Genomic DNA, 27778 nt, shown 5'->3' with positions numbered 1-27778 from the left:
TAATTCAGTGCATTCTGTATATACTCGCCTCCTTACCCCCCTCTTTAGTACAACGTTTTCGCAACGCCATATAGTGCCCATATCTTTTTCTTCCGTAATTAATGCTTTTAAAAGTTTAAAATCTGATTCAATAGATAAGGATGGTATTTCTAAGATGCATATGCCGATTGAATGCACCCCCCTTATATCTCACTTTCAGCTTCTTTTTCAAATGTGTCTATGTATTTCATACGTACCTGAGAGTTTTCTGTGTGGCACTGTTTCGTCAATTGTAAAAAGGGGAAAGTCACCGACTGATTGTTCTTGCTGTCGACCTATTACTGTATCTTGTAATATTAGTAAGGTTTTTGAGTATATCCTTCTACTATTTTTGGCTAAAAATATTATTGAGGATGAGAACCAATTTGGTTTCCGGAGTGGGGTGGGTTGTCAGCATGCGCATAAGATTCTGTCTTCTCTATTGGCTGATAATTCTTCCAAGGGAAATGGGCTTTATATTTGTGTTTTGGATCTTTCGAAAGCGTTTGATAGTATGGTCCATAGTCAGCTCATTTTTTCCTTGTATAATCCTGGGGTCAATCTCTCTGTTATAATGCTTCTTAGGTTTTGGTATTCAAATTCGTTTCTTCAATTAAGATCTGCACCAGACACTATTATAAGAATGCGAAGAGGAGTTAGGCAGGGTGGTGTTCTGTCCCCTACGCTTTTTAAGATTTGTATTTCTAGTGTGCCGGCTAAGATTTCAGGTACATACCTTTCTGGTCTTGCGGATGTTTCTTATCTTACGTATGTTGACGACTTGCTTCTGATTAGCCGTTCCAAAAAGGGTCTTTCCAAAATGGTCTCTATAGTTTCTGATGCATTCTCTGATATTGGCCTTTCAATTAATATAGATAAATGTGATTTTCTTCCCTATAACTGTACTACTGCTACTCCCCTTCACTGTAATAACTTCACTATCCCTCTTGTTGATTGTATTCGTTGGCTTGGTACCTCTATTACTAACAATCTTTCGAGCTTACGTCAGCGTACTGTTTGTGATATAAGTAAAAAGATTCAGATTGGTTATGCAAAAATTGTTGCAAATAGAGGGAAGTATAATAGACGTGCGCTGGCTAAACTTTATTCTACTTTCTGTGATCATTCTGTCTTTTATGCTTCAGGTCTTTCCCCCTTCTTAACAATGGTAATTTAAAAAGAATTCGGATAAATTATTTCAAATTTTGCAAATTTCTTCTGTATCTTCCACCTTGGACAAAAAACCGGACTCTTGTTAAAAAATTTTCAGTTCCTGATATAACTTTAAAGTTGGAGATTCTTCACAGACAACTCTCCAGTACAGCTTCTGCGCGCCTATCCCCTCACCACCGTCTTATCCGTTTTTTTTCGTTGACTTTGTGTGTGTATTTGTTTTTCTCTTTGTGTTTTTTGAATTTCATTTTTTGTGTGTATCTAATGTTTTTTTTTTTCATAGTTCGTTATTTTGTGTGTTTATCAAATTTTTTGTATTAACGTAAAAAATTTCTATTGTCATTACTTTTCATTTTTTGTATCTTTCCCTTATTTTGTGTGTATTTAATTGTTTGTACTCCACATTTTAATACTTTTATAGTGTTGTTGTGGGTAAGAAATAAATTATTATTATTATTATTATTATTATTTGTCAAGAGGATGTATCAGAAATGCTTCAGGAACGGGTTCATGGTATGAAGTTTCAACTTTCAGCGTTTGATGCAGAGGATGTTTAAGAAACCAAAATTGCAAAGCACGCAAGTTAAGAGTATTAAGGTGAAGTTTTCTATGAATATTTAGGCGGATTTTGAACTAAATCGAAAAGTTCTAGTACCCTTTCTAAAAGTCCAAAGAGATTGGAGGGCAGTAGGCCTCCTCCCCAACCCATTTATTTTCCAAACACAACGAGTCAAAATTTTGAGACAGCTATTTTGTTCAGCATAGTACAACGGTCCAGTAGGCTAACTGTGTAATGTCTCTACTAATATTGGGTGCATCAACCCCTCAGAAATATCTAATTGGCCCATTATGCTTTAAAACTAAACGTTGCTTTAAAACTAAATCAAGAGGCACTGTGTGTATGGTTGCCAATAAGACACATCAGCAATATATCGAGAACCACTGGGGGTATTAAGTTGAAAATTTCGGGGCTACTACTATTACTACTTCTGCTCTTACAATTTAAATAAATCAAAAGAGTTTAAGTGCGTACAGGTTGTCAAAAAACATTTTTAGAGAGAATTTTTGGGAATGATATAATGTCTTATTTTTCAGGTCAACTTGAGGAGGTATAAAATTAAACTAAACAATATTATTTGTGTCAAAATTAAACATTGATGAAAAAGTTTCTCCAACATACAAAAAGCGAGTCACACTATGGATTCCTACAGAAAAAAAAACGAAGAAGAATATTTTTTTCCCCGAAAAAAAAACTATGTCAATAAGAAACAAACAGAAATATAATTAAAATACTTTTTCCACAAAAAAGTGGCAATCTTCCAAGCATAAAACTACCACATATCACCATCAATCTATAAATGAAACCCAAAACGAATAGAAATAACAATAAATAATCGAGCCAAACTCAAAATAAGCAAAAATCAACATGAGTAGGGCTGAAAGGCCCCATGTCTTCTCAAGACCGGAACATAATTTGCACTTTACTGAAAATACATTTTAAATGTTTTCCCTTTTTGACTTTAATAAAAAAAAAATTACTAAAACTTTAAAGAATAAAAATCAATATATGTAAATTAAACTGATATTCCACTGTCATTTCTCTTGTTGTTTTTTTTTTCGTTTTTTTTTTTTTTTTTTGCAGCTAAGTGCAAATTATTTTTTGGTCTTGAGAAGGCATGGGGGTGGTCAGCCCTGCTCAGGTTAATTTTAGTTTGTTTTGAGTCTGGCTCGGTTATTTATTGTCATTTTTGTTCGTTTGGGGTTTCATTTATTTATTGATGGTGATTTACGGTAATATTATGCTTGGAAGATTGTTTGACTTTATTTCTGCTCATTTTTGGCTTAATGGAGCTTTTCACTTTGCTTTCAAAAACTTGTTTGTGGAAAAGGTTTTTCAAATTAATTTAAAAAAAAAATCCTGTTATCACTGTGTGAAGCAAGCACACTTGATTTGAACATACTTGCATGTATATTGAAAGTGTACTCGAACTCTTATACTTGAAGCAAATACTTCCCAATGGTTAGTTGTTTTTGTTTTGTTTTTTCAAGAAATAAAATGTGTACTTTTTAAATGGAACTTGTGCAAGTTTATTTTGAAACTTTAATTTTATTTGAAAGTTGAATAAAGATTAAAAAAAGACTAGACTCAAGAGCATCTTCGTAAACCTAATAGGAAAAAGCAGTAATTAAAAATAAATAATCGATATCCACTCATTTATTCTGGTTGTATTGCACAAGAGATCTAACAGGGAAAGAACTTTTAATTTTCCTTTTTTTATTATGTTTGTTTGGGTACATTGGAGCACAAAATAGAGCTTCTAAAACCCGGTATTTACCTTCTGATGCACTAATGTTTAGTCATTTTGGGATTACAGTATAATTTCTACTTTGAAGAACAAAAATTATCTTTTTGGCTCAAAAAATTAAATATGTACTATCACAATAGAGCTCCTGTAAGTGGATTATAAGATTTAAATTACTCACAGTTATAGCCTACTTATTCATCTCCAGTTGAATTATTTAAAAAATTTGAGTATTTTTTACCATTAAAAATAAAGCTTGGTCGGTAAGATTTTTTTTTTTTTAATCTTGTTGCCAATAACTTTTCATCCTTAGACGGCAAAGACATTCCAAACATTATTATACCATACAGGGGCGTTAGAAAAGATCGGATGAGGCTTTTGAACTAAGGACTATACTTCGCATCAAGAAATTTGTCTGGATATTTACTTCGTTTTTTCAAAGTCGGAACACCCAAAAATTTAAATAAAATTTCATTAAACTTTGTAAGGGGCTTTTGTTGGTATTTTTTCTCCTCTGTTTCTTTCTGGCCATGGAATCTTACGGGGGAGATTCTGCTGTAGTTGATTTTGTTGTAAATTTATTGACAAATAAAACAACTCAAGAACTACTCATACTAACACTACAACGACTACTTCTACAATGACTACTCGAGAATGAGCATTCCTAACCCCACTACTTTCACCATCACTAATTCCACGACTATATCCGTTTACAGCAGCTATTTCTAGCACGGCTAATCCTACCTCCATTCCTGCTGCCAGATCTGCTGCTACTACGACTATTTCCACTATCACCGCTCGAGAACTCCCAACCGACCACTACGACAAAGACTACTTCTAAGAGGACTACATCTACAACAGCTTTCTCTATCGCAGCTATTTCTACCTCGATTCATGCTCTGAGATCAGCTGCTACTACGACTATTTCCACTATCACCGCTCGAGAACTCCCAACCGACCACTACGACAAAGACTACTTCTAAGAGGACTACATCTACAACAGCTTTCTCTATCGCAGCTATTTCTACCTCGATTCATGCTCTGAGATCAGCTGCTACTACGACTATTTCCACTATCACCGCTCGAGAACTCCCAACCGACCACTACGACAAAGACTACTTCTAAGAGGACTACATCTACAACAGCTTTCTCTATCGCAGCTATTTCTACCTCGATTCATGCTCTGAGATCAGCTGCTACTACGACTATTTCCACGATCACCACTTTAACGCAGCTACTTCCAAGAGACAACTCCCACTGTGACTACTTTTTCGACAGCTACTTCTATAAGAGCAGACTACCAAGAACCAAGTCTACAAGAACAAATACTTCTATCAAATCTACTGCTACCACAAAAAGTTCTGTCAAGGCTACTCCAACTCCAATAAATTAAACGTTTGACGACCACAATTTAACTTATTAAAAGCGGCAAACTTAAAACAAGTAGAAACTAGATCAAACCCTAGTTAAACGTTCAATTTTAAATGTATAAGGAATTAACTGGTAAAACAAATATTTTCTGCCAAATCAACACCCTTAGCCGTTCTAAAATATTGCATATACGCACTTTTTATAACCATGATTTAGTGAGGCATTCCCTGAGATTTCACCTTCATATCCTTGAAATTTATACCCTTAAAAGTGGCATATTCAGGCAAAGTCTGCCCAAAAATTTAAAGACTACCCAGTAGCATTGCTACTATGCTACCCCCTTTTTTTACGGCGGATTACAACTTGTGTTTTGGCACGGTCCACCGTGCAGATTATTGCACGGTGGACCACAACATGTGTTTTGACAGCTTTTCTTTCAGCAAAAAGAATTTTATATGTAGAAATTGTATTTTTAAGACAAAATCTGCCAATAAACTTGAAAACTGCCCAGTAGCAATGCTACTATGCTACCCCATTTTTTATACGGTGGACCAAAACTTGTGTTTTGGCAGCTTTTCTGTGAGTAAAAAAGAATTTTTATATGTGAAAATTGTATTTTCAGACAAAGTCTGCCCACAAATTTGAAGACTACTCAGTAGCATTGCTACTATGCTACCCTACTTTTTATATGCTGGACCAAAACTTGTGTTTTGGCAGCTTTTCTGTGAGTAAAAACTATCTTCACATGTATAAATGGAATTTTCAGTCAAAATCTGCCAATAAACTTGAAAACTGCCCAGTAGCATTGCTACTATGCTACCCCATTTTTTATACGGTGGACCAAATCTTGTGTTTTGGCAGCTTTTCTGTGAGTAAAAACTATCTTCACATGTATAAATGGCATTTTCAGTCAAAATCTGCCAATAAACTTGAAAACTGCCCAGTAGCAATGCTACTATGCTACCCCATTTTTTATACGGTGGACCAAAACTTGTGTTTTGGCAGCTTTTCTGTAAGTAAAAAGAATTTTTATATGTGAAAATTGTATTTTCAGACAAAGTCTGCCCACAAATTTGAAGACTACTCAGTAGCATTGCTACTATGCTACCCTACTTTTTATATGCTGGACCAAAACTTGTGTTTTGGCAGCTTTTCTGTGAGTAAAAACTATCTTCACATGTATAAATGGCATTTTCAGTCAAAATCTGCCAATAAACTTGAAAACTGCCGAGTAGCATTGCTACTATGCTACCCCATTTTTTATACGGTGGACCAAAACTTGTGTTTTGGCAGCTTTTCTGTGAGTAAAAACTATCTTCACATGTAAAAATGGAATTTCCGGTCAAAATCTGCCAATAAACTAGAAAACTGCCCAGTAGCATTGCTTTTATGCTACCCCGATTTTTGCAAGGCGGACCACAACTTGTGTTTTGATTGCTTTTCTTTGAGCAAAAATAATTTTATAGGTAAAAACTGGTATTTTTAAACAAGATCTACCAACAAATTTAAAAACCACCCAGTAGCATTGCTACTTTGCTACCCCAATTTTTTGCAGGGCAGGCTGTAGAGATTCCACAGGTGCAGTTTACAGTGCAGCTCAACGCCATTTTTGTTGGGTTTCAGGCTGCTTTACGGAATTACCAAAAAAAAAAATTCACAATAAAGTTTTACCATTAAGTTTAATCAAAATCATAGTTGACATTGCTCAATCAGCTTCAAGTGGCGATTCTTCCTGACTTGACAGTTTTTTTCCTTTTTCAAAATGCACTTTTAAATTTTTTTTTTACCTTAGGGCTAGAATTTGTTCTTTACTAGGTCGGAGCAGATTCTGCACTCACAATCACACAAATTTAATAAGGAACCTAGTAAAGAACAAGCTACTGTCAAAAATGACTATGCAGCCAAATATGTGTTTTTATGTATATGTGTTATGACACTTGTGACGAGGTCAGAAGAGCCAAGAACCAAGAGCTCACATGGTACGAGGTATAGCGAAATTCTAAGAATCAACAGATTGATTTAAAAGGAAAATCAGAAGCTTAATGCTGGTCGGGATTTAAAATAAGAGCTTTGAGTAACGAGGTCCTTCTAAATATCAAAATTGATTAAGATCCGATCACCCACTCGTAAAATAAAAGTACCTCAATTTTTCTATTTTTACCTCTCCCTTCAACCCCCCCAGATGGCCGAATTGGGGAAAAAGACTTTATCAAGTTAATTTGTAAAGCTCCCTGACACGCCTACCAATTTTCATCGTCCTAGCACGTCAAGAAGCACCAAACTCGCCAAAGCACTGAACCCCAACACCTAACTCCCCCAAAGAGAGCTGATCCAGTCTGGTTACGTCAATCACGTATCTGCGACATTTATAAGCGTTTTCCAAGATTTCCAGTTTCTCCCTCCAACTCCCCCCGATGTCAACAGATCTGGTCGGAATTTGAAATAAGAGCTCTGAGACATGAGTTCCTTCTATAATCAAATTTAATTAAGATCCCATCACCCATTCGTAAGTAAAAAATACATTTTTTCTATTTTTCTGAATTAACCGGCCCCTCATTCCCAAACTCCTTCCCCCCAGATGGTCAAATCGGGAAAAAGACTATTTCTAATTTAATGTGGTCCGGTCCCTGATACCCCTGCCAAATTTCATCGTCCTAGTTTACCTGGAAGTGCCTAAAGTAGCAAAACCGGGACAGACCGACGAATAGACCGACAGAATTTGCGGTCGCTATATGTCACTTGGTTAATACCAAGTGCCATAAAAATTGTGTTCGTTTATTCCTGTTTTATTATTCACTTAGTATACCCCTGGCAAAAATGTTTTTATCACAATAGGTCATACGTCATCTCGCGCAGAAATTAAAATATTGCATATTCTATATTTAAGTTTGGAAAATCTCCAAAACTGGTAGAAGCAATATAATTTTGGCAAGTTAATAAATATAAGCAGATAAAATACATAGCAAACGATTTTTGGATAAATTGTTAAAGTTAAAACAATGTATCCTATATCTTTTTTTTTAAATCAGAGTGGACAATTTCAAACTGTTCGCACTGATTCCAAAAATGAACAACTCTATTTATCACAGAAGAATTGAAAGCGAACTGAGAGAAATTAACACTGATGAACCTGTTGCGATTGAAATACAAAATAGCCCGTTAAATATGCATGAACCAAGATACCTACGCGGAATAATATCTGGCCCCCCTGACACGCCGTATGAAGGAGGAAAGTATTGTCTAGAAATTTTCTATCCAGATAAATATCCTTTCAAACCCCCAGACGCAAAGTTTTTGACCAAAATCTGGCACCCAAATGTATCTCCTGTCACTGGAACCATTTCTTTAGACGATTGGTCACCTGCGATGACACTTGAGGCACTTCTCTTGCACCTCCAGGCTCTACTGAGAGATCCAGATCTTAACAATCCCTACGACACTTTTGTGACCGATCAATATACGCACAGTAGGGATATCTTTATTCTTACGGCCAAACACTGGAGTAATGTATATGCTGGCGGTCCATGCAAAGTGGAAGAATATGATGAAAAAGTGAAAACTTTCACAGATATCGGTGTAAAAGAAATCGTGGCCAGATATTCTTTATCGTCATGCTCTTGGGATCAAGAAGCAACGGCTATAATACTCTTTGGTGATAATGATCCTTTGCGTCCAAGCGACATTTTATTTCCTTGAGTAAGTAGTTGCATTAAAGTTTAAGTTCAGCCACCTTAGTTTAGCGTTTATAATCCATTTTTTTTTGTACCACATCTGCTCACCTTTGCACCATTGCATTTTTGCTAGTCAAGCATCTGCAGTGCAGAAAAGAAACGGAAGATATCAGATGTAGATTATTGGTGAAAGCCCCTCTGAAATCGTTGGATAATCTGGCCTAAAAAACGACCTAGATAGGTCAGAAGTTTGAGAAAATTCATTAAGAGCCTTAATTTTATGCAAAATTAGGTAAGTGACGTCATTTTTACATACACAGCTTCATTACTGCTTATGTATCTCCCTGCCTGATATTGTAAGACTTCATCGATAATCACCGATTTTGGACTGCAAGCCAAAAACTTCCTTGTCACTCCCTTTGTTGACGTATTTACATATGTATTTGATTGCCTTTACGGAAATACAATATTGCACGTTTATATGCGCATTGTATGTTTTCGATAATAAAGGTGAATACGGAACGACCCACTGGTTATCTACTTTCATGTAACGGTTCTTTATATCGAGACTTTATGATTGCTGATTTTCCACCATCTTCGGTAGACCTTCTTCTATGTAAAGGGTTCCATCATTGCCAGTACTTGTGTTAGGTACTAAAATTCGAGGATATTGCTTTGTGCACCTTCTTCTGTCCAGGCATGGCGAATTTTCATTCAGTTCACCACAAGTTCCATGTATCATATTTTTTACCACAATATCATGTAAGCCCCTATCGACATCCACATCAGGTATTTCAGCGGAAATCCCATCGTCAATTTCGTTAGAGGTAATTTTATTAACTAACCATATTAGTATATGTGCGCGTGGCAATCCTCGCTTTTGCCATTCCTCTGAGTAAACCAGCATCGCACTGGCCCAAACACTTTAAGTTTTACTATGAAATTTATAAGTGATTTCAACTTTTGCCAGAAAACACGGGCCGTAATGTCATGTCTGTGAACTGGCGATTGTCCAGGAAGTAAAAGTTGCTGTATCTCGTCTCAAAATGGATGACATGTAAGTGTAATAAATAAATCTAGACGACCATAGACATGAACATACGCAATAGCATCTTGAGCATACTCATGCGTATGACGCAGACTGCCAGCAATGACGAAGGTAAAATCGTTACTCTTCCATTGTTAGTGGTATTACAGTCATTTACAACTGCATCTTGCAAATGAATGTATTGTTCAGAGTGGAGCTTGGTCGGATTCAGACGGATGAATAGCAAACGTTCTGATTCAATCTTTGCATACATATCAACGATGTATTAGTGAAACAATTGACGGCATTTTAAAATATAATTCTCTTCATCCTGACGAATCTAAAGGCAATAATCTGACGAGACTTCATCTGACGAGTCTATAGGCAATCTTTGTCCACTGAGCATTTCGCTTATGAAGAATAATATCTAGAGATAAGAACTGATCACCGTACATAACGATTGCCACTTTGTTGATAGTTGGAGCATTGTATCTACGCACATGTTCAACAGTAGGCGTTTTGTCAGGGTAAATAACAATTTTATGCGTATGAGTAGGCATCAGATCGATTGCTGTTTTGAACAGACGCACTAAATTATTATTTTCGTGGAAAAGATGTTGCAACTGGGAAACGATTCAACGTCCTTTCAACGTCGGGAGAAATTTCGAAACGTGCATTCAATTCAGCATTGCTATCACTGATGAAGAACAATTTCAAAAATGTGTGATGCTCACCTGAGAATGGTAGAAGGGAACCTACTCTATGATGAGTTTGCCCTTTTACTTTGAAAGTAGGCATAAAATGACCTTGATCTTCGATTTGGGCCCCAAACGACGTCATTTGGAAACACGAGCTATATATCCTGATGTTTGATATAAAAAAAAACGCTTCAATTTAGATGTATACCCAATAAGCAAAGTTTTCAATGGCTCTGGTGGTGCAGCCAGTTGAGGAAGCTTAACTTTTCCTGACGCGCAACACATTCCCATTGTTTCAGCATTAAATTTCAAGGCCTTGCAATAGGGACAAATTTCAGACATGATCCCGATTTGAATATCTTGAACAAGGCTATAATCATCGGAAGGGCAGTACTAGAATGGCAGACGATTATACACGCATTGCTTTTGTAATACAGCGACACGCCTTCTTTTTTTACGTTCTCTTTCAGCATCAAGTGTGGTTTCGCGTTGCTCTCGTGGTTCCTCGAAACGCCTTCGTTTTTTACTATCTCCATCAGCCGCAAGCCTAGTTTCGTGTTGCTCTGGACGTTCCTCGAAAGAAAAGAAAAGACGTCATATTGAATATGATTTCATGGTCGTCATTTATATTCCCTGTGTCCCGGTCATCATTTGTGTCCCGGTGTCCCGGTCTGTAACGTCATAAAGTCTTCAATGGCTCTGGTGGTGCAGCCAGTTGAGGAAGTTTAACTTTTCCTGAGGCGCAACACATTCCCATTGTTTCACCATTAAATTTCAAGGCCTTGCAATAGGGACAAATTTTAGACATAGTCCCGATTTGAACACATCTACTCGAGCTATAATCATCGACTGGGCTATACCTGAATGCCAGGCGATAATTTTGACGTTGATCTTGTGATTCCTCGGCACGCTTTCTTTTGGCATTATCTCTTTGAGTCGTAAGCCTGTTTTCATGTTGTTATTGTGATTCCTCGGCACGCTATCTTTTGGCATTATCTCTTCGAGCTGCAAGCCTGTTTTCACGTTGTTCTTGTGATTCCTCAGCATGATTTTTTTCGGTAGTTTCTCTTTGAGCCTCAAGCCTGTTTTCACGTTGTTCTTGTGATTTCTCGACACGCTTTCTTTTGGTATTATCTCTTTGAGCCGCGAGCCTGTTTTCACGCTGTTCTTGCGACACCTGTGAATATTGATAGATATATATATGTTTTTAACTACGTAAAACTTGCGAATATACAACATTCTTCGCAGTCCCATTGTCTGTGCATATAAATAGATTGTCAGGTTTACCGACTGTTGAACATGCAATATATAATTGTCCATGGGAAAAACAATCCGTATTCAGATCTATACCTCATTATTCTAATGATTGCCCTTGAGCTTTGTTGATGGTGATTGCTAATGGAACATTCCCTGTGTCCCCGTCGTCATTTATATATCCCCCTGTGCCCCCTGGCGTCCCCGTTGTAGTTGTGTCCCTGTGTCCCAGTCGTCATTTATATTCCCTGAGTCCCGGTCGTCATTTGTGTCCCGGTGTCCCAGTCTGTAATTTCTCTTTGAGTGTCCCGGTCGTCATTTATATTCCCTGTGTCCCGGTCGTCATTTGTGTCCCGGTCTGTAATTTCTCTTTGAGTGTCCCGGACGTTATTTATATTCCCTGTGTCCCGGTCGTCATTTGTGTCCTGGTGTCCCGGTCTGTAGTGTCATCTTATAATGACGCCATATATAAAGCCTTATATGCTTATAATGACGTCATATGCAAACCCACAAACAAACAAACATGCATACAAACAACTTATGTTCGGATTTAGGTAGTTTATATTCTGAGGCAACTCTGTAACAGCTAGCATTGTACTTGCTATTATGAAGGGGTAATTATGAAGGGGTAACTTATGAAGGGTGTGTCCCCACAACAAGTGCCACAAGTAAAAGGTTCATTATCCAAAAGTTCGCCAAGCCATAATATTTCTAATCTTAGTACAATACTGGGGTAAAGGAGGCATACAGTCTTTGAAAGAGAGCTCTTTTCTCATCAGTCAGCAATGGGTATTTCTTCTGAAAGTAAATCAGAATTATCGCATCATAAAACTAAAGACACGGTTTCCAAATCGAAATTTTGGAGGTAATCTGATGTGAGGACCACTTTGAAGCTGGGAAGTGATACAATTTTTATTCCCTCCCCCTTCCATAAGTGCGGTGGTATTTGAAGGACCGTGTTAATAAATAGAACATATGGAAATGAACGAATATGTAGAAACTTTGGCCTATTAATGTTCTTTTAAGCCTCTACTATTAATGCCTTAAAGCATTTTTCTCTTCAAATCTAAAAAAAAGGTGTCCTACTGGAAAGGTTTCTGATCCACCTGAAAATCTTGACTGAGTTTACCCAATCTTGAATAAAATTAAATGTCAGAACAAGTTTTTCATGGAGAAGTAAAGAGTCACCTTAAACTTTAAATCTTCAACCTCGACTTATTATGCAATTTTTTTCAATTTTCCTTTTTTTTATCACAATGATTTCTGAACATATATAATGCTGGATTCTAGTGTACTCTATTTGTAACTTTCCTTTCTGTGTTCAAATTTTGAGCCGAGCTTGCCTCCTTATCAGCTATGATGTCTCATTTAGTTTAAATAGATGTCTTTAAATAAATGGAGACAAGGGGTTAATGAAAACCCTCTCTAGATTGATTAAGTTACCTCCCTCTTCATATGAAATTGATACCTCCCACAAAGCTATGGAAGTTGATGTCCAACTCTAAAATCTGGCTTGCAACTATGCATAGCTCTGCGCAAATGAGTTACGTAAAAATTACTTGAGTTGCGTAAATAAGTACGTAAAATCTTTCATTTTACTTACATTTTGTACATTACGTAATATTTTGTATCCATATTTTCTATTTTTAGCTGGAGAAAGTTGTCAAGTGTTTGATGTAGCTGTGAGTACGCAATTTTTCTCAAAGATAGTGACTGAACCGCTATTTGGGGATTTTTTCTTAAATGTAGCCAGCAGCTTGTTAAATCAGAAATATGGACTTGTTTTTAAACCAGATGGTAAGTAGAACTTTTTATTTTTATCAATTTTTTATCCAAATAGTGAGGTTAAAGCTCAGCTCAATTGGGGTACCCCAGCTATTTGGGGTGGCCCATCCACATTGAAATCTTTGTAGAAAAAGTGTAATGCCGTGAAAAAAATAAAAAATAAATGAAGAGTGAGTGTTAAGAGTTTTTTCTTCAATGTATATGTACCTTTTTTTTTAGCCAGGATAGTTAATATTATCGTAAACTTGAGTAATTAATCAACTTGTTAGCTCATTAGCTATTTCCAGTGACTTTACTCCTTAGCACCTCGCCACCAGCCCCTTATCGAAATCTTGCTATTATTCATAATTACCTGTTTATCTATATTATATAATAATTGTATATTATATTATATAATATTATATAATAATGTATTATATAATAATATATATATTATATATAATTGTCTGTTATAATTGTGTGCAGCTTTGATGAATTCCTCCTCTCCCGAAACAATATCTGCACCAATGCCTGATCACTGTAATTCTGAATGACATGCCAAATGCTAAATTTGTGACAGTCTTAGAATTTACTGGTCTGAGACTGGTCTTAGAATTGTCATAAACTGGAGTAAGAACTCAGCTTGTTAACCCATTAGTTATTTCTAATGACTACTCCTTAGTACCTCCCCACCAGACAAGTGCCCCTTGTCGAAATGTCACTATTTTTCCATAATTACCTGTGATTATCTTCTAGTTATTTGCAGTTCTGATTACCCCCCCTCTCCCCTGAAGAAATATCTGCACCAATGTCTGATCACTATAATTCTGAATGACATGCCAAGTACTAGACCTGAGGCCAGTCTTAGAATTGTCATAAACTGGAATAAGTACTCATTTGTTAGCTTATTAGTTATTTCTAGTGACTACTCCTTAGCACCTCACCGCCAGACAAGTGCACTTTGTCAAAATCTCGTTATTTTTCCATAATTACCTGTGATTATCTTCTAATTATGTGCAGTTCCGATTACCCCCCCCCCCACGTCCCCCCAAAGAAATATATGCAGCAATGCCTGATCACTATAATTCCAATGCATCTAGTATTATTGGGCTGTAGTTTCAAGATATCTAAATTAAAACCAGATTCTTTTGAAACCAGATTGTAAGTTGAATTGGTTCTTTTTATCATTTTTTTAAACACAAATAATGAGTTTAAAGCTCAATTTAGTTAAGTCACTTGCTGTTTGGGGCGCTCCATCCATCTAAAATCCTTGCAGAAGGAGGAGAGGGCACCCTCTGAACCCTCCTCCCCCTGTGATCCCGATTGCGAAATCGATATTGCATAATTAAATACATTGCGATTGTGATACAAACTCCGATTGCGATTCTACGATTGCAAAATCAGCTTTTATTATACATGTGGTGTAGCTGCGTTTAATATTATTGGGCCGCAGTTTCAAGATATCTTCTCTAAATTCAAACCAGATTCTTTCTAAATCATATGGTAAGTTGAATTGGTTATTTTATCCTTTTTGTATACCCAAGTAATGAGTTTAAAGCTCAGTTTAATTAAGTCACTTGCTACTTGAGGTGCTCCATTCATCTTAATATCCTTGCAGAAAGGGGAGAGGGCACCCCCTGAACCCTGCTGTCCCTGTGATCCCAATGACGGCACTGGCTGTAATTTTTTTTTTTTATTACGGGTATGAAATCAGAGTTTTGTTAATACAGGTAGTGTAGCCCCATCTAGTATTATTGGGCTATAGTTTTATCATATCTTCTCTAAACTGTCAACCATCCTGCGAAGTAAGTAATAGAATTCTTCCATTGAATAGGGGCTATAGATAGTATAATCAACCCTTTTCTATTTTCAGCTTGGATCCAGTTGAGTAATCGACGGTCTTGGGGGAAAATTCAACCACACACAATTGTCTATCGAAATGAAAATCCTTTAGTCCGAGAAATCCCTCAAGTCACTAGAATAGAAATGAAGGAAAAAGAATCAACAGTCAAGCCCCTTCTTACGGAAGTTTCATCGACATTATTGAGTCCAGAACAGAAAGAAATTACGACTAAGACTTGTTTACAGGAGTTGCATGGTCAGACGTTTTTGAAAGCTGTGTTTCAAATAAAAACTGCGGTAAGTTTTTTGCGTAAAAAAGACGGGCATAACTTCGCTTAAACAGCTCTTATATAAATAGGCCTATAGTCCTAATGCCCTATATATAGAAACAACCCTTTTAACCTTACGGGACGGTCAGAAAATTTTTGACCTTATATGTTCATTATGATCGTTCGAAAATACTTATTTCTTTTTTGTCTTTATTTCTTCTTTATTTTGTTTTATACATCTTTTACTTTAATTTATTTATTTCATTTTTAGTTTCTTTATTTTATTTTACTTTATTAATAAAACGATGAAACTAAAGACAGAAAGTTTGTTCCGCTTTAATATTATTTATTTTCACCTAACATTCCCAAATATAAATTTGAAACATTGACAATTAAGCACTCCATATTTGAAAAAAAAGTCTGGATAGCTAATTCAGCCTTTCATTGTAATTTCAGCCTATTTAGAAGAAGTTTTTGTTAGTTAATTCATCACCACCTCATTTAGAACTGATTTTGGCAAATAGTTTAAGCTCATGTGATATTGATGTTTTGCAGTTCATGGACAAACGTGATGATGAAAGCAGATTTAATGTGTCTTTTGATTTCTTAAATAAGGTTGAAAAAGGATTTTTTTTTTGTATACTGTTTATTCCAAAATTTCATGATTTGGAAAGCTGTTTTTGGTGTCTTTCTTTTCTCAATAATTTGTTTTAGTGCTAAATTGTCAATAATGGCATAGAATGTAATAAAACTAGGTCTACATGGCAACGTGCATGGGCAACGTGAGGTGTTGAGGCAATGTTTGTTCGGCTTCACCGAGCAAAGTGTTGCAAGAGCAACACTTTGGTTTTGTTTGCTCGCTTTAGTTAAACACTGAAGTTGTTAATCTGTAAGGATCTTAAAATAAACATGTCCCCTACATGTCTTACCACTGGAACCGAATTGGTCTTACCATCAAATACACCGGAAACAAATAATAGGTACAACAACTAGCAAAAGTTGCGAACCCCTCATTGCTGAAGATGATTATGAGCTAACAGCCGAATGTTGCTTAAAACTCCCCTATGTGTCCCACAATTGGTATCGGCCTTTTTTTTTTGGTTTCAGTGTTTACCTTACTACTGAACTTGTCCACCACTTTAAACTTTCAAATTGGTACATCTCACGAAGGAATTTTTCTACCAAAAAATGGATGACATATACTTTGAATAGCTCATCAAGAGCTATCGACTGCCGTCGAAAAATAAATCTATGTGTCTTAGTTCAAAAGTTGACTGTTTTGCCGTAGGCTAAGTTTCTAAGGTCGTCACTTAGAAAGGAGCAAAGGATAAACTCTAATTTCTTTAGCAATGAGAGAACTTTTAAAATTTAAGAGGCACATCTGATACCGTTCCTCTACTGCAATCCCAAGTGCGAAAAACCGAATGATAAACTCAGCTGAAGTCAGGAACAGAAATGGGTAGAAGTAGTAGATGTCAGTACTTCCGGAACCGTGGGAAAATGCCACTTTTTTGTTTCTGTATATTATTCTATTTATCACATTGGCTGTGGGGCCGGGTTACTGCCGGATATATTTAACAATTATAGATTTTAGTCCATCTTCAATTTGAAACTGGTGCCTGCCTGCTTGCCTACTAGAACGGAGCTTTCCACTTGAAAGCAGAAGCATGGTTCTATGAAACGAAACCTTGACTGCATATCTTCAGATAGTTCTCTCTGACATGGACTATAGAATTCCACCTCATTTCGCACACTATAGGCTTTGGCTCAAGGACAAGCAAAAACCATCCTTTTGGCCCCAGGAAAGAATTCTACGATGCTTTCCAAAATATAAAGTCATATTTATCACTCCGACTTAAAGTCCACACTTCCTGTAAAAACCGCAGAGGTTCGACCCTTGCCACTTTCAAGGAATAAGCTGAAATCGGGGTGCTAGAAAAAAAAAAGAAAAAAAAAAGCGAAGTGTTTCTCTCGAAACGCAATAAGAGCTATTGATAAATAAAAAATTAATTTGTGACCCATTCTAATCCAATTAGTTGGGATTTAAATCCAATTTAATTCCAAGTAAGTCCTTTCGCTTTTCTCTTGTTTTCTCAGGTCACATCTTCATGTTTTTGAATTTCCCTGTTCTCTCTGTTTCTTTGGTGCAATAAGTAAGCATTTTGAATTGAGCCGTGTCCAATATTTTTTTTTTTTACAAAAGGATTTTTTCGTTTTTTTCAAAAAAGCTTCAAAAATCGTATAAAAATGTGTTTATTAGTCAATTTTGTTACGTTTTTATGAGTCGGACAAACATTTTGGATGGGGGGGGGGTTCAAACTTCATAACCGCCGTCGGGATCGGGCCTTAATTTTGTAAGTAAATTGTTACTAGAAAGTATGTTGCATTTCTGTTAAAATATGAAATTTGAATTTTTGTAAGTATTATTGCTATTATTATTATTATTATTATTATTGTTATTATTATTATTATTATTATTATTATTATTATTATTATTATTATTATTATTATTATTATTATTATTATTATTATTATTATTATTATTATTGTTATTATTATTATTATTGTTATTATTATTATTATTATTATTATTATTATTATTTAATATTATTATATTTTTTAATGTTTAGTATTATACTTGGTCTCCATTTAGAGAAATGGAAGGCATTCATAACTTTTTGAAGGCGGAACTAGCCTCACTCGAGAATGTTTCTCGTGGCCGTTGTCTTTGAGCTGTCTGCCTTTGCTTTTCACAGAAACTTTACTGTTTTCCCTGATTCAACTTGGGGTTTACCGTAATAAATCATTCTTTGAGTCTATGAAAAGCACTGGTTAAGCTGAGTAAGCAATTTGTCCGCTTTATTTCTTGGAAAAGAATGTGGTGGAAATATAAAAATTTTATTTTCGTTAAGAGAAAAATAGGGTAAAAGCTAAGAAAATTAGAAGTCAAATAATGCCATTAAAGTACTAGTGACATCATGATGAAATCCTTATGCAAACATTTTCTTCTTAATGAAAATATTATAATGAGGGAAAAAGTTATCTCGTGATACTATTAAGACAGCTTGATAACCATGGAAAGCTACCCTTTGAGTTTTTGTTTTCAAAGTTGTTTTTTATGTCACTTGGTGACAGGGGTGTCACTTGGTGACAAGGGGGAAACCTAAAATCTTGGAAAACACTTAGAGTCGAGGGATCGGGATTAAACTTGGTGGGAAAAATAAGCACAAGTCCTAGATACATGATTGACATAACCGGAATGGGTCCGCTCTCTTTGGGGTAGTTGGAGGGGGGAGGGCTAATTCTGAAAAATTAGAAAAAAATGAGGTATTTTTAACTTACGAACAGGTGATCAGATCTCAATGAAATTTGATATTTAGAAAGATATCGTGTCTCAAAGCTCTTATTTCAAATCCCGACCGGATCTGGTGACATTGGGAGAGTTGGGGGGGGGGAACCTAAAATCATGGAAAACGCTTAGAGTGGAGGGATCGGGATGAAACTTGGTGGGGCAAATAAGTAGAAGTATTAGATACGTGATTGACATAATTGGAATGGATCCGCCCTATTTAGGGGAATTCGGGGGGAGGGGGGTTAATTCTGAAAAATTAGAAAAATTGACGTATTTTTAACTTACGAAAGAGTGATCGGATGTTCATGAAACTTCATATTTAGAAGGACCTCGTAACTCAGATCTCTTATTTTAAATCTCAACCGGATCCAATGTCATTGGGGGGGGAATTGTGGGAGGGGACCGGAAATCTTAGAAAATACTAAAAGCGGAGAGATCGGGATGAAACTGGATGGGAAGAATAAAAACAAGTCCAAGATAGGTGACTGACATAACCGGACCGGATCCACTCTCTTTGGTGGAGTTGGGGGGGGGGGCGGTAATTCGGAAAAATGAGGTATTTGTTACTTACGAATGGGTGATCAGATCTTAATGAAATTTGATATTTAGAAAGGTCTTGTGCTTTAAAGCTCTTGTTTTAAATTCCGACCAGATCCTGTAACATTGGGAGGAGTTGGAGGGGGAAACCGGAATTGTTGGAAAACGTGAAAATGTAGGTATTTTTATCTTACGAATAGGTGATTGGATCTTAATGAAACTTGATATATAGAAGGATCTCATGTCTCAGATGCGCCATTTTCAACTCGAATTGGATCCGGGGACATTGGAGTTGGAGGAGGGAAACGGAAATCTTGGAAAACGCTTAGAGTGGAGAGATCGGGATGAAACTTGATGGGAAGAATAAGCACAAGTTCTAGATTCATGATTTACATAATTGGAACGGATCTGTTCTCTTTGGAGGAGCTGGGGGGGGGGGGGTGTTAATTTGGAAAGATTAGAAAAATTGAGGTAAAAAATTACGGGTGACCGGATCTTAATGAAATTTGATATTTAAAAGGAATTCATGTCTCAGAGCTCTTATTTCAAATCTCAACCAGATCTGTTGACATTGGGGGGAGTTGGAGGGGGAAATCGGAAATCTTGGAAAACGCTTAGAGTGGAGGAATTGGGATGGAGCTTGGTGGATAGAATAAGCAAATATCGTAGATACGTGATTGACGTAACCGTACTGGATTTGCTCTCTTTGGGGGAGTTGGGGGGAGGGGTTCAGTCCTTTGGCGAGTTTGGTGCTTCTGGACGTTCTAGGACGAAGAAAATTGGTAGACGTGTCAGGGAGCTGCACAAATTGACATGATAAAGTCGTTTTCTCAGATTCGACCATCTGGGGGGCTAAAGGGAGAGGAAAAATTAGAAAAAATTAGGTATTTATAACTTACGAATGGGTGATCGGATCTTAATGAATTTTAATATTTAGAAGGACATCGTGACTCAAAGCTCATATTTTAAATCCCAACCGGCATTAAGCCTCTGATTTTTCCTTTTAAATCAATCTTTTGATCCTTAGAATCTTTTTAGAGCTCATACCATATGAGCTCTTTGCCCTTAGCCCTTATGGCCTCGTCACAAGTGCCATATGAGCTCTTAGCTTTTGTTTTCCTCTCTAAAATTTTTTACAAATCATATGTTTTCTTGAAAAGATTTTCCTTATAAAATAATTTTCAAAAGTTTGAAGGAGAAGGAAGTGAAAGAGTAAAGGAAGGAGAAAGGGTGTACTCAAAAGTGAGCTTCTTACTCTTAAGCCTATGATAAGATAGATAAGATAAAGTGTATTTAAAGCCGAAGAATACGTCCATGCACACAAAAAAAGTACAAAATAGTATGACCATGCATATGTGATCATCAGAAAACACTTAAATGAAACGCTACATGTATTTAATAGACTAGGATTTTCTTTCAATAAACATAATTTCCAAATACCTCACTATTCTAGAAATAAAAAGTGGTGACGCACTATTTGAGACATCTGAAAGTATCAGGTTGGTTTTTCCGAATATCCCTTCTTTTATCGTAGAGAGCTTCTAGCACCGGCTCAAGCAATGCACCAAATCCCCCTCCTCATATTCGAAAAAGGGGAAAGTATACATGTCTTCAAAGCAACCTCTCTCTTTATCATTCTCATTCTCCCAATTTGCATGTATATCCATTGGTCCTCTCCCTTCATTCAAAAGAAAAGAAAACCCTATTTTATCAAAAATATCTCTTATTTTAAGAGGCAATGGTCTTTTCCCCCCCTGCGAAAGTAAATCTTCGTAAGCGGTCTTAAGCAACCTATCACTCAGTAACTGAACAACTCTCTACCAAAATTTTATCACGGAGACTAGTCTGTGGTTTTTTTTTTAGTGACCATAGACGCACAACTGCGAATGAGTCGTTCTATTTAGCCCAAACAATCTCTTAACATAACATAACCTAATTGAATATACTCTAGCTGAACCGTTTTCTAATGCCCCCAAATGTCATTGTTTTAGATAGAAATACCCATTTTTGCAACGAAAGCTTTTGTTTCAACTACGTTATTCCGGAAAATTGTAAATATCGCTGCTCTTCCCCAGTTTAACGTTTCCTGTATATGCAAATTGCATCACACTTTATTTTATCCAAAACTTGTATCTAAGTTGTAATCTAATAACTATTCATAATTCCAAAACCTTCTAGCCAATCATTTAATCGGCTATCTAAAAATTTTCTCTAAGATTTTGCTAAATATAGGAACTAAGGCTGTTAGCCTATAACTCTCATGATCCTTAGGACTCCCCCTTTTAAATATAGGTTCCATTATCGCTATCGTCCATGTAGTAAATTAAATAAAAAAAAAACAAGTTTTTTTAAATGAAAGTAAGGAGCGACATTAAAACTTAAAACGAACAGAAATTACTTCGTATATGAAAGTGGCTGCTTCCTCATCAACGCCCCGCTCTTTACGCTAAAGTTTGACTCTATCTCTCAATTCTTCTTTTTAAAACAGTAAAAAACTTTAGCGTAAAGAGCGGGGCGTTGATGAGGAAGCAGCCTCTTTCATATACGAAGTAATTTCTGTTCGTTTTAAGTTTTAATGTCGCTCCTTACTTTCAGTTAAAAAAACTTGTTTTTTTTATTTAATTTCTGAACGTTTTTGAATCAATGCATGTTTTGATTTTGGCTCTCCGCAGAGGAATAATTAAAACGAAATTTGCATTTTTTTTTTGGCTAAATGGCTTTCTCATAATTTTGATCGAATGATTTTGAGAAAAAAAGAGCGGGGGAGGAAGCCTAGTTGCCCTCCGATTTTTTGGTTAATTAAAAAGGCAACTAGAACTTTTAATTTTTTACGAATATTTTTATTAGTAAAAGATTTACGTAACTTATAAATTAGCTTACGTAAAGAACTTTTGTATTCTCATGTTTTTATTACATACTAGCTGTTGGGGTGGCGCTTCGCGCCACCCCAACACCTAGTTGGTGGGGGCGCTTCGCGCCCCCCCCCCAAGTCCACCCGCGCGCGTAAGTCGTTACGCGCCATAATAGTTACGCGCCATTGTAGTTGTGTCCCTATGTCCCACCTGTGAATATAGATATATATATATATATGGTTTTAACTACGTAAAACTTGCGAATATACAACATTCTTTGCTGTCCCATTGTCTTTGCATATAAATAGATTGTCAGGTTATCCCCCTGTTTCCCCCGGTGTCCCCGTTGTAGTTGTGTCCCTGTGTCCCGGTCGTCATTTATATTCCCTGTGTCCCGGGTCTTGGTCATCATTTGTATCCCGGTGTCCCGGTCTGTATATACATTCGTTTTTTAGTTTTGTTTTTCTCCTTTATTTTTTTCCTTTTTTTTTCTTTTTTAGCTTATTTAGATTTTTAGATTTTTTAGTTTTTTTTATTAGTTTTTAGTTTTTATTTCTTTTTAGTTTTTTTGTCCCGGTCGTCATTTATATCCCCCTGTTTCCCCCGGTGTCCCCGTTGTAGTTGTGTCCCTGTGTCCCGGTCGTTATTTATATTCCCTGTGTCCCGGTCGTCATTTGTATCCCGGTGTACCGGTCTGTATATACATTCGTTTTTTAGTTTTGTTTTTCTCCTTTATTTTTTTCCTTTTTTTTTCTTTTTTAGTTTATTTAGATTTTTAGATTTTTTAGTTTTTTTTATTAGTTTTTAGTTTTTTTTTCTTTTTAGTTTTTTTGTAGTTTTTACCTTCTTTTTAGTTTTGTTAATTTTTTTTTTTTACTTGTGTCCTGGTCGTCATTTATACTCCCTGTGTCCCGGTGCTTTGTTGATTGCTAATCGAACATTCCTTTTGTCCTGGTCGCTTTCTCTTTGAGTGTCGTCATTTATTTTTTTCTTTTTTAGTTCTTTTAGTTTTTACCTTTTTTAGTATTTTTTTAGTTTTTAGTTTTTTTAGTTTTTTACCTTTTTTTAGTTTTTTTAGTTTTTTAGCTTTTTTATTTTTTTTATTAGTTTTTAGTTTTTTTGTAGTTTTTGCCTTTTTTTTTAGTTTTTTGTCCTGGTCGCTTTCTCTTTGAGTGTCGTCATTTATTAGTTTTTTCCTTTTTTTTTTTAGTTTTTTATTGGTTTTTACCTTTATTTTAGCTTATTTTTCAGTTTTTTCCTTTTTTTTATTTTTTTTTTATTTTTTATTTTTTTTAGTTTTTTACATTTTTTTAGTTTTTTTAGTTTTTTTAGTTTTTTAGCTTTTTTACTTTTTTTATTAGTTTTTAGTTTTTTTTTGTAGTTTTTGCCTTTTTTTAGTTTTTTCAGTTTTTTTTTTAGTTTTTTATTGGTTTTTACCTTTATAGTTTTTTTAGTTTTTTAGCTTTTTTATTTTTTGTATTAGTTTTTAGTTTTTTTTGTAGTTTTTGCCTTTTTTTAGTTTTTTCAGTTTTGACGTCACCTAATCCAGTTTTTTCAGGTGACGTCACCTGACACATCCATCCACACATCCACAGACAGACAACTTATTTTTATATATATAGATATGAGGGGGTTCGCCCCCTTGTCAGATCTTCGCTCTTTACACTAAAGCTTAAATTTTGTCCCAATTCATTAAGAATGACCCCAGAATCACAAAAGCCGTAGAATAAATAGTTGAAATTACTAAATATACTTTAACGTAAAGAGCGAGGTATTAGGAGGAGGTGAGCCCCTCAAATGTAAGCATTGGTCAAAGTTTGTAACTTGTTGCCCCTCCCATGGGGACTGTGGGGGAGTAAGTCGTCCCCAAAGACATAGTTATAAGGTTTTTCGACTACGCTGAATAAAATGGCTATCTCAGAATTTTGATCCGTTGACTTTGGTAAAATAATTAGCGTGGGAGGGGGCCTAGGTGCCCTCCAATTTTTTTGGTCACTTAAAAAGGGCACTAGAACTTTTCATTTCCGTTAGAATGAGCCCTCTTGCAACATTCTAGGACAACTGGGTCGATACGATCACCCCTGGAAAAAAAAAAAAAAAAACAAAAAAAAAAACAAATAAACACGCATCCGTGATCTGCCTTCTGGCAAAAAATACAAAATTCCACATTTTTGTAGATAGGAGCTTGAAACTTCTACAGTAGGGTTCTCTGATACGCTGAATCTGATGGTGTGATTTTCGTTAAGATTCTATGACTTCTAGGGGGCGTTTCCCCCTATTTTCTAAAATAACGCAAATTTTCTCAGGCTCGTAACTTTTGATGGGTAAGACTAATCTTGATGAAACTTATATATTTAAAATCAGCATTAAAATGCGATTCTTTTGATGTAGCTATTGGTTACTATTGAGCCGGGTCGCTCCTTACTACAGTTCGTTACCACGAACTGTTTGATTAATTAACCAGTATTTTGCTTCAGGAAGTGCACAAATTGGTCAAAAAAAGGTTCCGAGTGAATATTTAAAAGGAGCGAGAACTTGATGGGAAAGATTAACGAATAAAGCTGTGAAAAGAGTAGGAGGAGGAGCTGCGTGGGCGTCAAGCAGCTTGGTGCAATGAGGCTCAAACAAAAAAGAAAAAAAACTCGATGATGAAACAAACAAACAAGACTACGGCTAGAAGAGTCCTCTATTAGTGACAGTGACCTATGTGGACCTGTCGCGACAGTTGTAGTTTATTAGTATTGATGATGGTTTTTATTTGTTTTTACTTTAGTTTTTATCTTCGTTTCTTCTGCGCTGAAGATGCCTCATTTTGTACAGGCGAAATATCAACGTCATTTTGGTTTTTTATCTTTCTCTACTGGCCCTAGTCTCTTTTGTTTGTTTCTTCGTTGAGTTTTTCTCTCTTTGTTGTTTGTCATGGCTGGTCAGTTCGGCTTAAGATCTTTCGTTTGGCAATGAGGCTCTGTCAGTAGTGATGAGGTTCTATTGGTAACATGTCTTTTCACTCTGAGATAAGAAAGGATTTTCATATTTAGATTGATTCAAGCAGCACTAGACCCTCAAATATATACCTTAAAAGAGCACATTCATTCCTGCTTTTAATTCTTCTGCCCTTTGTTCTAATTTTCTCTTACAGAAAATAATATTTTTTTTTTATCGAATTCTTTTACAATGAATATTGTGGAGTTTAGTAGTTGCTTACTCAGCTTAACTGCTGCTTTTTACAGCACATAAGAATAACTTATTACGCTCAACGCCAAGTTGATTATGTGAAGGTTATAAAATTTCTATAAATGACCAAAGTAGACAGTTCAAAGGCAATGTTCACGAGAAACTTTTTTGAGCGAGGCTAGTCTTGCTTTCGAAAATTTATGAATGCCTTCCATGTGTTTAAATTAGAAATGAAGCAAATAGAAGAAGAGTACTAAAAGATAACAATCAGGACCATTAAAAGGGGGGCGACCGAGGAAAGCTGCCCCAGACGCCAGGGCTGGGGTGCAGTTGGGGGAATGCTATTTTGTTTGTTTTGAAGCCGAAGGGACCATTCTGTGTTATCTTGTGCTGGGTTTTATATGCTTCTGAATAAAGGTGACGTAAAGAGGGTCGAGACGGATTACTATCGGTATTGTAAGTTCTTACTTTATTTACCACGATCATTTCGGAACCGAAGGTTAATTAGTATATATCAGGCAACGGATATTGTTCTCTCAGTGGAAAAACTAAATTCAAAATTAATTGACGATGTGCCAATCCGTCTTGGTCCTAACCATCATCTTATCCGCCTCTTTTGCTAAATTGTTATTTCTTTTTCTTGTATTTTGTGTTATTTGCAGTTTTTTGTTTTTTTTTCCTTGTGCTCCACTTTTTCCCTTTTGTAAGTGGGTAAGAAATACATTATTATTATTATTTATTTGATTAGAAATCTTCCATTAACTCCACAGCTTCGCAATTTTTCATCACGTATAGAATGATCAGCAGCTCTGGATAACCAGCTGACTGACCGTATTTCAAACATTAGGCTGCACGAAAAAATTCGGTTCTATCCCGGTTTCTAGGGCTATGATGAGAGAAAGGTTGAGATGGCTTGGGCGCGTTCTGCGGATGAAGGATCAAGGGCTAAGAGGAAAGCAGGTCGTCCGTGGTTGGGGTGGAAGGATGTCATAAAGAAAGATCTAAATGAAATGGGAACTTCCTGGGAGGGTGTAAAGAAGGAGGCTTTGAATAAATTGGGATGGAAGAGGAGCGCGCGTAGCTGTGTTGGCAGCTATACATCCACTGTAGTTGTATAGTTCCTTAACTAAGTATCTCTGTTAGTTGTATTCCTTTCCTGAAACCACACTGATTAAGGTGTTATAAATTATGTTTCTCAAGCTATGCATAAATTCTTTTATTGCTTAAGTTACTTTTCAATTATACGGCTTAACGGAGATAAAATAAAATAGGTCTATAATTCGGCATACTTTTCCTCTCACCTTCATTAAATAAAGTAATTATATCTGTTATCTTAAAAAAAAAATCAGGAAAAATTATTGCTTTAAAATGAGAGTTAGTCAATCCAGCTAAATTTTCCAGAATCGCTGGTTGAATACATTTTATTTCTTTTAAATTCAGCCTATCACCTCCAGATGAACTTGACTTCATATTACGGGAAATATTGGCCACCTCCATACGAGTTTTTGGCTTTAAATGAAGCGAAACTTCAGTACTTACTGGTGGCTGGCTGGTGGCTGGATCATCTGGTGGCTGGATATTTGATGATAAATTTAGCCCTTTTTTAAATTATTCACCAAATACTTCAGAAATCTTTCTTTCTTTATTTTTTCTTTAAACTTTGAATGATACTACTTTCGCTTCATAGCTCTTAAAACAAAATTTGAAGCATTTCTATACCCTTTGTAAACTAAAATAGATCCTTCACTTATTTCATTATGCATATGCTTAAATAAAAAAATATCATATGACGAATACTAAATTCTTATTTATCCAAGGCTCTGTAAACCAATATCAAAGTAGTAGTGGTTGGCCTTACTTTATTCAGTGTAGCCTATTAAGTTGGTCTTTATCTGAGATATCTGTAGGCAATCAACGAAAGAATTGGCCAACTGAAAGAAATCTCAGCAGTGATGGACTCTCTGACAGTTTTTGGAGAATAGAGACTAGTCATCCTGATTTGCGAATCAGGAAACTAATTATCCTGATTTTTTTTATTTTGTTTGTTTAATTTTTTTATTTAATATTTTTTTTCCTGATTTACCAATCAAGAAACTAGTTATCCTGATTTGCTGCATTACCAGTTTTGGATTGGTTGATATTTTATTTTCCCCTGATTTACCAATCAGGAGACTAGTCATCCTGTTTTGTTGATTTTTTGTTTTGCTCTATTAGTTTTATCTTTTCCCCTGATTTTTCAATCAGGAAACTAGTTAACCTGATTTGTTGATTTTTTGTTTTGTTCTTTTAGTTTTTTTTTCCCCTGATTTTTCAATCAGGAAACTAGTTATCCTGATTTGCTGATTTTTCATTTTATTGGTTTTATTTTTTTGTTAATTATTTTTTTCCCTGATTACCAATCAAGAAACTAATAATTCTGATTTGTTGCATTATCAGTATTTTGTTTTTTCCTAATTTACCAATCAGGAAACTA

The 27778-nt window shown here is 35.8% G+C and overlaps 1 protein-coding gene across 3 annotated transcripts in view; it reads left to right on the top strand.

Annotated features, from left to right (window-relative positions):
- Positions 1–27778, top strand: part of LOC136040359 (PIH1 domain-containing protein 1-like) — a 491267-nt gene that overhangs the window by 456748 nt on the left and 6741 nt on the right. For all 3 annotated transcript variants that reach the window (XM_065724611.1, XM_065724610.1, XM_065724609.1), the window contains exons 5-6: positions 13166–13312; positions 15153–15418. In XM_065724611.1, coding sequence (XP_065580683.1) covers positions 13166–13312; positions 15153–15418 — 413 coding nt within the window. The remainder of the gene's footprint in view (positions 1–13165; positions 13313–15152; positions 15419–27778) is intronic.

Source organism: Artemia franciscana, chromosome 20 (genome assembly GCF_032884065.1).
Source record: "Artemia franciscana chromosome 20, ASM3288406v1, whole genome shotgun sequence".
NCBI lineage: Eukaryota > Metazoa > Arthropoda > Branchiopoda > Anostraca > Artemiidae > Artemia > Artemia franciscana.
The sequence above is the reverse complement of the archived record's forward strand: the minus strand, read 5'-3'. Positions and strand labels throughout refer to the sequence as shown.